Genomic DNA, 12,544 nt, shown 5'->3' on the forward strand with positions numbered 1-12,544 from the left:
AACATCGAGGATGATAGGAAATTATAATTTCGAATGAATAATGTTATTTGTATAGTTTTATTTTAGGATAAAAATATAATTAACAAAAAATGGTTTGGGAAATTTGACTATAAATCTCTCCTAATTTTTCTTTATTGTTAAAAGGATTAAAAAAAAAAATAGTACTTTTAAAATCCCCTCATAATTATAAAATTCTATACAAATGATAAAATTTATTATTTGAATATTTTATTTAACCATTATACCATCTTTTTCTTTTACATCTCTCTCTCTCTTTCTCTCTAACTCTACGGTTGTTCATCGTCTCCACTATCTTCATTGTCTATCGGTGTCGCACATCCTTACCATCGACCGACAACCACCATTTTTACTATCAAACCACCACCATCTCAAATTTGATACCTACGAACTCATATTTGAGATCAATAACTTCAAATATAAGATAAAAACAAAAGTAAATAAATAAATAAAAACTTAGATTTGCTATAAAAATGAGAAATCGATATATTATAATGAAAAATCAAGAGTTTTTTTGTTTGTTTGTTCATAAATCTAAAAGTAAAATTTGACTCTGGTTCGTTCATTTAGTATGTACTCTATTTTTGTAATAGTAAAATTTACTCTAGTAAACAACATGATGATCTGCTTAACGATAGTAAAATTTTACTTTAATTCAGAGTAAAATTTGACTCATTTTTTTATTACTGAGTAAAAGAGTAAAGTTTATTACGATTAAAAGTAAAATTTTACTTTGAAACAAACTGTGAGGATGGCTTTATACAAGAGTGTTACGTCATGAATCAGAGTAAAATTTTACTGTTAGAAGAACAGAGCATCATGAGAGGAAGAAAGAGAGATAGAATTCAAAAATAGAGAATCAATAAAATAAGAACAAGAGAGAGAGAGAGCATAAATGATGAGTGACATACATACACACATATACACAGAGAGAGAGAGCATCAAAACCAAAAAGAGAGAGAGTGAAATATCTCAAATTTGAGGTTTGTGAATTGTCGCAAATCGCATTTTCCGGTGAAAAACAACTATGAATGATCTCAGATCTGAAGTTATGAATGCAACAAGTGATGGTGTCGATGAAGACGGTAGAAAAAGAGTTCCATGGTAAACAGCGGTGGCATCAATGGAAAGCGGCGATGGTGCAGATAAAGAGCAACAATGACAAGAGTAAGATAGATAGAAGAGAGATTGAGATGAGATAAAGTAGTTGAAATCTAATATGCACACACACATATATATACAAGGGTATTATAGTCAAATAAATAAGTTTTAAAATATTTGAGGATTTTGAAAGTATTTATATAATTCTTATCATTTTGAATGACAAGTTAGACATTGAAATGCCTATCACCAAATCCCCAAAAAAGTTTTACGGGAGCCTTGCTTGGAAATGTTTTCATTATTATTATTTTTAAAAATTAAAAACGAAAACTTGTTGGATATATACAACTTTATTTTCAAAAAAGTAAAATTGATTTGATTTTTTCTTTTATTTTTCTTTGAAAAATGAAAAAAAAAATTACTTTCATTTATTTTCAAAACTCTCTCATCCCTTTTGATGCATTACTCATCTCCACCAACCAATAGATAAAATGATTGAATGAAAAGCGGTTTTCTTTGGATTATGTGTAACATTTTGAATTGTTTTTAAAGTATGATAGATTAAAAATCGGTAAGATAGTGGCCCTGTTTGGTACAGCTTAATTTCAGCTTATTTCAACTTTCAGCTTAATTTAAGCTATTTTGATGTGTTTGGTTTAGCTTATAGCTTATAGCTTATAGCTTTGTGGAAGTCAGAAAACAGCTTATTCTTTAAGTGGGGCAGGAGATGCTTTAAGAATAAGCTGGAAATCAGCTTAAGCTGAAAGTTATAAGCTATAAGTTGTTTAGCCATAAGCTATAAGCACTTTCCCACAGCTCTACCAAACAGGGCCAGTAAGATTTTTTTTAATTAGGTGCAAGTCTCCTATATACTGTGCAAATTACTTTCTTTGTCTAAAATCTTTCTTATGTCAAATTTATGCCCAAAAAATTTTATATATAATACAAATATTTTAAAACAATTCTCCCAAATTATGTGAGCTATATGTGTTAGGTTTTATTATTAACAATTTAATTTGACAAACCTCATTTCAATTGTAATTTTATGAGAGACTATGAGTTTTTAGATGCAAATTCAACCTGAATTATGTCTATGTAGAGGAGTTTATGATCTTAATCCTATCTTGATTGTCACTTCGCTAACTATGTCGAGGAGTCAGTTCACGGGAGTCCAGGGGACAGCACCTTTTGGCGGGTCCAAGGCCCCTGATAGCGTCGAGAGGCAACACCTCTGAAGCAAAAAGTAAAATTGCAGTCGAAGTTGTTTGCCCGTTTGAACGGTCATTCCTGCCCTCGAGCGTAGACTCTATTTACTCACACGCGTTTTAGTCAGTCCGTTCCAGCGGCCATTCCTGCTCTCGAACAGAGATCGCAGATCTGTTTGTTATAAAAACTGCAGTTCAGTCAAGTTTTGGAATACAACTTCTAGATCTTCTTCTTGAGTATTATGATTTTCATATGGAGTTTCTTTATTTGTTTCCTTTGATATCTGCGAGAGTTTAATCATGAATTAAGTAGATTATGTCAAAAGGCTTGTTTAGTGTGTTTATTCAAAAAAAAGAAAATTGTTCTTCGATGGATTCTATGAAATTTAAGCCTGAAGTTTTGGTAAATTCTAAAGTGACTCATCATCATGGACTCGATATCAATGTTGTGAATTCAACGTTAAACAAAACAATTCTAAGATAAAAACGGGACTAAAAGAGGCATATAAAAGTCAGTTTGATCCAAGCGTAGATTCACTAAGTAACTGAAAGTACACTTGTCTAATTTCCTTGTGTATTCTTATTGAATTATTTTGTGACTTTGACTCGTAATTTTTTATCACAATTAAAGACACTCCAATTGAGATTTTTCCAAATTAAAATTGTTATGTCAATTTATCTTTAATTATTTAATTGAGATTATTATTTATTATTTAAAATTAATACATAATCACAAATCAATATCTCTAAAATTTTATATTTCTCAATATGTTTTCAAGTCAAATCACAAGAGATTAAAACGTAATTAACCTATTTGGAAAAAAATATAAGAAATTCCATTAGAAAATCTTATTTGTAATAGTTGCACTTGGCATTATATTAACTTGATGATGTTGAGAGGTCAAACGACACAAATAAAAACCTCAAAATAAGTTTCTAAATAAAAGTCAATATTCGAAAAACACACAAAAGAAGTTTATAAAATTTATAAAAACATTGGAATATAATCTCAAAATAATTTTTTACCATTTGCAAAATTGAAAAGCTAAAATGAATAATAAACAACAATTAAACAGCAAGCTGTTTAACCTATTAATTAAAATTTCAAAAATTCTTTAATTTTTAATTTTTTCTTTTAAAGACCAAAGTCACTTCTACTTCATTTTTCTTTTTCATCTGCAAATTTCTACTAAAATCCAAATTCAAATTTAGCCTCAACACTATATCAGCTAGGAAATCTGCAATACCTCAGGCCTTTGTTCAAGGTTTCCTATGCTTGCTAGTTGTACAGACCCAATGTATCTCTTAAAGCAACCTTAAATTCACTTAAAAAAATATTAAAACACTTCAGAAACTAATTGGTGAAGATTGTCCAGTATTAGGCAAAAAATAATACACAGATCTAATATTTTAAGCAAATACATCAAGCATCAATGAAGCGGATATCAAAGGTGTTTGGATGAATTTGCCACACATTCAAGGCCGCATATTCCTCTAAGCATTCTTTCAACTGGGCTTCGCTGTATCCCTGGTCAGAACAAAACATTTCAGACAATTAAAAGACTAGCAAGTTGAACCGACTGGGCTCCACTCCAATGCACATAACACCAAAACTTTGAAGATGTATACATAATCAAATTACAAAGAAATCTTAAACAACCCAATACCCTGCTTTCAGATTTGGACTAAATGAGCATTTTAGAGTTACCAGCAAGTCACGCTTTGATGTACTTGATAAGTCCAGATTCAAACTTAGACCCCCAAACAAGGACCGTCATGTTCCGAGATAGGACTCCCCGGCCCATAACCAATCTAATTATTGTCTGAACATTTCCCTATCTTACACTTCTTTCATTTGATGACATCAAAATGTGATTATAATTTTTCGCTAAGGTATCAGATTTTTATTTTGTTAGTTTTTATTCTAGTTGACATCCCAAGTGGACTAATTGAATCAGAGCAATGTCCCCTTACTACCGTTTTGACCTCCACTTCAGTTCTGAAGTACACTAAGCAAGTTCAATTGTGAATTCAGAAAACCAGTCCCAAATCAATTCCAACAATTGGTTACTGACCTTCCTAGAAATCCAGTTAAGTGCATGAGCATAGCTCACATCCATCTTGTTAGACCTTGCAGCTTCATCTCGCAAAATTGAATAGATATCCGAGATCGCATCCAAGCCAGATCTCTGGCGATCCTCCGAGTACAAAGAGAACTTTGACATCTGCATTAATCTGAGTGCCTCATCGACATCACTCTGAGCAATGGTATCTGAGAACCGAAGTCTTGCCAGTGCCTATAAATAAATGGAAGTAGAAGAGCAAATACATTTTGTCAAATATGAAAGTAACATAATGACTTCTAGTTTTGCATCTTAAGGGATACTATGTTCATCAAGCCAATAAAGCCAACTGGAGAACTGGCTACCCAAACTGATTCCCTTGTGGTATCTCTATCCCAGATGGTGATCCAGTTGAATTGTATATCAGGCTAAGGTTGTTTGGAGACCCAGGGCTGGACATACTAATCATGCTATGCATTCCTTTTGGCCACTGCTAACCTAACCACACCACTCCATCTTAACAAATGCATAAAAAATACCTATGAGGATACCGCAGTTAGTATGAGTTGGAAATAAATTAAATAAAAACTTACAGCTGATATCCGGAGAATACTGAGCAGAGTTCTCACAGTCGTATAGGAATGGGGAGCGTTTGATTTGGCTTCATCTTGCCGGATGCCAGAGTACGCACTAGCAATATACTCCTCGAGCTCTTTTGGAACATAAGGGGATAATTTTCTAGCAGTCGAAATATACGCCCTGGCAAAAATGAACAAGAAACCAAATTTAACGTTTTTTTAATATTAATTCTCTAGACAGCAATTGAAATGTCAGTTCAGTTATATACTGCTAAAAAGATGATTTGTATACTACCGAAGAACAGATGGTTCAAGAGGAGTGAAACCAAGAGCTGGAGATTCTTTATTCCGGTGGACATAGACAACATGCCTAGCCAATTCAAGATCACTATCCATATCCGCCCGATCTAAGATCAGCCACAGAAGATCAAATCTTGATAAAAGAGCTGGAGGGAGATTAATATTTTCAGCTGGAGTTCTTCGTAGGTCATATCTTCCCCTTCAACACAATTATAAAGAAGTACTAATAAAATATAAAACCCATTATAGACTAACTTGTTTCATAAACAATTTAGAAGCCAGCCCTAGAGCAAGGCAGAAACCAAGATGAGTAGAAAAATAAACGGAATGGTTATAAGCACTTGACAATATTTTCTTTTCTTTGGACAAGTAACTTCATAACCTGTAGGTATTATTTTTACCACGCTGGATTTGCAGCAGCAAGAACAGCAGTTCTTGCATTCAGAGATGTCGTGATCCCAGCCTTTGCTATGCTAACAGTCTGCTGCTCCATTACTTCATGTATTGCTGTACGATCTAATTCATCCATCTTGTCAAACTCATCAATAGCACAAATACCCATATCCGCTAGCACCTGAAAGAGTATTAAATCACAGAATTTGATAAAAGAACTCTATTGAACCCCAAAATTGTGAGAGAACTTTTTTTGTTTTTTGCTGGGGTAGAAATATGAGATAAACAGGAAAGAGCTGGATTTGTGAAAACAATCATTCAATGTTTACTTTTTTTTCTTTTTTTTTTTTTTTGGCTCAAGGAAATTAGGTTAACAGTTAGTTAATACACAGCTCCACCGTCCAAATTATAATGCATGCATAAAAAGGACTACACACATTTCTATGCTATACTCGCTTTTGTATAAAAATAGCAAGTATATGGACAAATTTGATGCACACAAAAAGTATAGTCTCACCAAAGCTCCACCTTCCAGGACCATCTCATTTGTTACAGGATCTTTCTGAACAGCAGCAGTCAGACCAACTCCACTGCTTCCTTTGCCTGTGGTATACACTCCCCTTGGTGCAACATTGATTATGTGCTTAAGGAGCTGACTTTTTGCAACCCCAGGATCACCCATCAAACATATATGCAAGTCTCCTCTAATCTGCATCCATAGTTTTTTGTATTATGAAGTGATAGTAAAAATGTCATTTTTTTTATAGGCAAGACATCACTTAATCTTAGGCAAGAATGTGTGGAAACCTGATAACAGGAATTAATTAAAGAAAATATAAAACTTATTTACTAGAAATACAATAAATAACAGCTGGCCGATAACATATATGACAAGGTGAAAAAAAAAAAAAAATCAATGGTCTCAAAGAAGAAATGAGTAATCTTCCACCTTGTTCATATTGCGTTAAAATTACTTTCAAACTCAGATTCTAATACAGTCCCAATGTTTTTCAGTTAACTGAAGTGCTTCTATGCTTTCGTTTGGCAAGTGACTTTTTTAACTAAAAAGTCAAAAAGTTACTAAAAAATCAAAAAGCCAATAACATATATCAAAAAGTCAAAAATTCTCTTTTCTCTCTACTTTTTACACATCTTTTCGTAAAAATTTAAAAAGTCATCCCAAACATACTAATTTTTTTATATCATATTCTAGCTAAAAAGCCAAAAAAATATTAAAAAAACTTGTTTCCAAACGAGGCAGTTTGCCAATCAGCGCTTAATCTCGGAATGCTGGAATAAACTTCATCCCCAGGTATTTACCTTCATCCCATCTTTCAAATTCCGATGAGGAGCACCCACAAGGAGAAGAAGAAGAGCCTTTTTAATATCTTCATGTCCAAAAATTTCTGGAGCTAAGGATTGTGATAGTTTGTTATAAATATCACCATCCTCGCTTAAGCGTGCAATTTGTTCTTCCTCATCTCCTCTAAGTTCATACCTGCAACAAAAATGACTGATTACATCAACTGACCAGTTCTTCTTTGACCCAACTTGTTTAGTTTTTAGCAGATGCATTGAAATACACATCCAAATAAGATTGCATATTTGCTTAAGAATGGCATCTCTATTCATATACTGACAATAATATGAAAAAGGAAACCTTGTTTCTGCATTAGAATATCTTGTATGTATTTTTATGTTAGATGAAGGGAGTGGATGTGTGACTATATGAACATTTTTATGCTTTATTCATAGTTCCATTTTAGAAAGTTTGCTTATAAAAGTTCAGTTTTAGCTGCTTTTATCATCAAAACCCAATCAGAAATATCTTTCTCCTTGTCACAAACTGAATGATAAGCATTGATCTTTAGGGTACTATTTAAGCTATATAATATATTTCTCCAAATTTCTTTTGTTTAAACACAGCATTTCAAAACTTTCATTATCCTTTTGCATTTGCAGATCTTGCACTAAACCTCTATGTACCATAGACCATAGCACTGCTAAGTAACGTAACTAGCAATTATATAAAAAGATACAGATGGTACATTACAACTTTTCTTTTCCTTTGACCCTTTTTGCTCGGCAAGGCATAAGTTATCCACTTTGAACGGTTAAACTGACCTCCCGTTTTAGATATAAATAATTAAAAGGAAGGCAAATTTGCATCAATTGCCTCTCCAAATATGGGGTTAAGGATGCATACATTTGACCCTCCAAAGTGTACAAAGAATATATTTATTTGAAGTTAGATAGAACGAAAGGACTAATGAAAAGAGCATAAAAAATAAAAAACTTCTTTTTTGCAACTGCAAGAATTTGCAACAGGTAAAAATAGCCATTTCCATGATTAAATATTCCTTAAGCTAATTAAGAGATGGAAATGGCTTACTCCTCATATTTTTTCTTGAAATGGGAAACGGACATGGCCTCCAAGTATGTATCTGCAACTAAACCAGCTCGCATTGCTCTAAATCCAGTGTATGGAATTGGAAGAAAAATCCCTGATAACTCAGCAACATCACCAGGAGCTACCTGATAAAGTTTACGACAACAAATACCATAAAAAACATGTAAATAAAAACTAAGGATGTTAGAAGTGTGTAAAAAGAGCCAACAATCAATCTGCAACCAAGCAAATTCAAAAGGGAAAATAAAAACATAGCATAAATAGATGATAATATGCCAAATTTTAGAAAATGGAAGGTGAGATTAACAACCAATACTTTGATAACTACTAGTAGTGGGTAATGGATATCAAAAAATGTGGTGCAAAGACGACATCAGCTAGTAAGTCATATATATATATATATATATATGTATATATCTGGAAAATGATTGACATAAGAACCACCGACCTTCCTTGTAAGTTCTCCCCTAAAATGAATAGTCATTGTTCGTGGAATATGTCCTTTTGGGACATGTTCAGCTAACTCTTGAATCTTAGCCTGAAATTAGGTGACATCATAATGTTAATACACATAAGACGAGGCATTAGAAATCACCTTTCAAGTAATACAATATCAATTATCAAAAACTGTTGAAGAAAGTCATACCAACAAATCATTGTTATTATGATAAAAAATAATAATAATAATAAGAGACAGGAAAGAGATACCTCCTGAAACTTCAAAAACTTTGATGCCCTGAGTTGAAGGATGAGGTTCCCTTTTGTCTTGTTGGTCTTACAGCGGCTAGATGGGCACTCAAATAGTGGCATAAAAACTCTAGCAGTTACCTCCTGTTTGTCACGTAAAATATCTAAACATGAAACAGAGAAAAAACAGAATAAACAAAGCTCCACATTTTTTCAAAAATGTTCCATTCAATTCCAAGAAGATGAAACTTGCAAGAGTTATTGTAGCATAGTAATAAAATTGCTCAAATGTAAACCCCAAGGGGTTTTATTGGCAAGTTTAGCCCCACGATGCATAGGTTATGAGTTCCAATTGATAATTACCCAATATGTGTGGGACAAGAGGACGTCTATCTAAGAGGGAATTGCTAGGATGCCATAAAAGAGGAAGGAATGAAGGATTTGTTCTTACTTATATTAAAGGGGGAATGGGTGTGTTAATTGAATGGGATGAAATGTATCATGTGCCCAAAAAAACAAAAAAAAAAAAAAAAAAAAAAAAAAAAGCACACAAACAAACAAACAAAGGATCATGTAGGACAAGGGCTTGAGAAAAACCCTCAGGTGCATCATAGCAAAAACAGATTGCATCATAAAATTACAGAGAGGTTTGAAAAAGAAGAAAAAAAGGGGGGGGGGGGGGGGGGGGGTTTCTATTAAATTACCTGATAAATTTCGAAACCGCATTCTTCGCAGGTATATACAGCTACCTGCATCAATGGCTTCACATCCGAACAACGTGTCACAATACCAGATATCCTTACTAACTGGCCAATATTAGAAGCTCTAACCTCCCGAATAGTAAATGGGCGTCCCGTTGAAGATGCCCTGATATAAACCTCACTGGGTTCCATTTTAATAAGCAGATTTAAGTTATACAAAACTAGCACTCAAAATTCAGAATCAAATTTTTCACAAGCAGCAAGGAAAAAGGGTTTTCCTGAAGCTTACTAGAAACGTTTGATCTCCGGAGGCATCCTCTGGAGAGGATCAGAACCATCGGTGTTCTCTGTTCGATCCTCAGACCTCTGTGTCATCAGGATATCATGGTCATCATCAGGAAAAGCCTCCGTTGGCTCTGGCATGAGTTCATCAATTGCCTCTGCGAAAATGCCAATGTAACGCCTAGTATTTTCAGTGACCCGTCTGAGAAATTCTTCATCCAAGTCCTTATACTGAAGGGGGGGACATAATATGGAATTAGGGTTTTTCAAAAATCAAATTAAAACATCTAATAATATAAAGACAAGGATCGAGAAAATTTACACTAAGTAGGTCCTCGAGATCAATCTGGATCGCCTTAGTTTTATGGTTTGCAACATCTTGCTGAGATCAATGGAAAAATTAGGGCTAATGCTATCCAACAAACAAACAAAAAAGTGACTGGGTTGCTGAGAAGCAAATACTTAAAGAAATTAAAATTGTGACCTCAAATACTGAAAATTCTCATAGATTCAAGATTTTGATTAGAAAAGAAAGGTGAGAGTTAGGAACTCACAAGGATTTTCATGTATTTGGCTTCTCCATTGCCTTCAGCAAAGTTCAAAATAAAATCTCTCGCGAGATCTGCAGCAATAATCACTCGATCAAAGGTAAATACAAATAAACTACACAAGAGGGGAGAGAGAGAGAGAGAGCAAAATGCTTACCTTTGTCCCGGCTGAAATCAAAATCTTTCATCATTTTTCCTACCCACACACACACGCTAGCTGCTCAGAGAGAGAGAAAGAGAGAGAGATAGAGAGAGGGAGGGAGGGGCAAGAGACGATGGCTTAGGGATTTGGCGCCAAATGAAGGAAACAAGAGGAGAGTTTTGGCGGGAAAAGAGTTCAGCCCGACTAACTATAGATGTTTGACACGTGTACGCTTGCGATCGAGCTTCTCCACAAAATAGTTACCGATGGATCGGTTATTTTATAGGGCCGTGCTATGTCCCGAAAATCCCTCCTTAATCTACCGAATTTTCAAACCAAGGCGCCAAAAAAAAAAAAAAAAAAAAAAAAAAAAAAAAAAAAAAATTCCCCCAAACGACCTTATTTTGGGGATTAGGGGGGACATTTTTAAGGCTTCAAATCATTTTCCTATTTTATATTATGAAAATTATTTGACACCTCTTACTCGAATAATTTGATAGGATATGTATTAATTTTTGATTTGGTACATATTTAATAACCGTGAACATAATTTTCATGTTACATTATTGTACATGAATTTATGGATACAAATATAATATATAGGTTTCTAGGGGCTTTCCTCTGGTTCGTAATCGGGGTGGAAGGTATTGCTGGATTCGTGGAATTTTATCACAGGTCCCATTTTAATCATTCGAATCGTTAATGTGTATAAATCGTTGAGTACTATATGACTGTAAAAAATCACGTTGATTAGATGGCGGTAGCTATGTGATTAAATCAGATTTTTATAAGTTGTTTATTTTTCACCGTTCATTTTTTCATACAAAACTAATTTGATCACATAGTTATCGATATTTGATTAATATAATTTTTTATACCACATACAGTACTTGATGAGTTCTATGCATGAATGGCTCGAATTATCGAAATGAGACCTGTGATGGGCCTCCACAGTTCTAATAGTACCATTTAATCCGTGATTGGATTGAAAGAAAGTCATTCCCTTACCTTTATATTATTCCTCTATGTATTGGCTATTTTTTTACTATTTTATATTACATGATATTATTTGTATTTATTAATAATTATCTTTGAATAAAGAAATCAATTGTTGTACAAGTATCTAAATTGGCGGTAATACAAAATAATCATAAAAACTTGGTGATAGATAACATTTCTCAAATTATTATCAATGATAGAGTAATAATAATACAAATATCAAGATATATATATATATAATTGTATGCAAAAATGTGATTACATTAACATTTGAGGTCTCTCTTTCATTTTTTGTGATAGGATAAATTCACAATATTATTTTGTGATATCTAAGGTCCCTTAACCCTACACTCATATGTCAAAGAGAAAATTCACTCTTTTGCTTTCTCTTCCAAGCCATTGAAGGAGCCATAGTTTTCATCTAGCAAGACCTCTCTCTCCAGCTCTACGTTTTCTCTACGTCAGCAAGCGAGAGAAGTTGAATTTGGTATCACCTACCTTCCAGTCGATTCCGATGGAATCATTGACTTCGATTCGCGATTTGTCTAGATACTAGGCAAACATTTCGTACTCACTGTAGCAATTAGAACCAAAGCAATCTAGCGCCAGAGCAGAGCCAGACCAGCGCCGGAGTTGAGTCAAACTCAGGCCAAAGCAGACAAAAGCTCGCGGATCTACACTACATCACCACTCACGCTTTTGCAAGTCCAGAGATGTAACCCATCCTCTTATCTAATAATGAGAATTCAAAACCCCTCTAAAACAGTCACTGCATCTTACTCGAGAGATGATTCCACAAAGTATTTTGATTTTGCTAGATCGGTAATGGAGTTGCTGGACTTCATTATGCTTTTGAAGTTGCAAAACATGGAACTATTGCAGTGATTGCCAAGGCTATGCATCAAAATCACTGAAGCTATCAAATTACAGACAACCCAAGTGAATTTCTATAGTTAGAAGATGATTTTCTTTGGGTTTGAGTAAATTTCTCTGGGGTGGATAGGGGCATTTCTCTGATTTTGAAGAATTTCTTTGAGTTGAATCTAGAGAAAATAATCAAATTTTGTTTATTGGTTGCACTTAGTGTAATAATTTTGTGGATGATCTGTCTCGTATG

General features: G+C 33.8%; 1 protein-coding gene across 1 annotated transcript; it reads right to left on the bottom strand.

Moving 5' to 3' along the window:
- Nucleotides 1–3,507: 3,507 nt before the first annotated feature.
- On the bottom strand, nucleotides 3,508–10,714 carry PRL (Minichromosome maintenance (MCM2/3/5) family protein). Its single transcript, XM_028261998.2, has 15 exons — nucleotides 10,444–10,714; nucleotides 10,293–10,360; nucleotides 10,061–10,120; nucleotides 9,746–9,969; nucleotides 9,460–9,637; nucleotides 8,777–8,899; nucleotides 8,517–8,606; nucleotides 8,051–8,193; nucleotides 6,979–7,156; nucleotides 6,176–6,367; nucleotides 5,667–5,839; nucleotides 5,261–5,464; nucleotides 4,981–5,146; nucleotides 4,400–4,621; nucleotides 3,508–3,852 (listed from the first exon to the last, which is right to left on the bottom strand). Exons 1-15 carry the CDS (start codon nucleotides 10,475–10,477, stop codon nucleotides 3,748–3,750), a joined length of 2,160 nt encoding a protein of 719 aa, XP_028117799.2. The 5' UTR covers nucleotides 10,478–10,714; the 3' UTR covers nucleotides 3,508–3,747.
- Between the last annotated feature and the right edge of the window lie 1,830 nt (nucleotides 10,715–12,544).

Source organism: Camellia sinensis, chromosome 14, assembly GCF_055761805.1.
Source record: "Camellia sinensis isolate YWXY chromosome 14, ASM5576180v1, whole genome shotgun sequence".
NCBI lineage: Eukaryota > Viridiplantae > Streptophyta > Magnoliopsida > Ericales > Theaceae > Camellia > Camellia sinensis.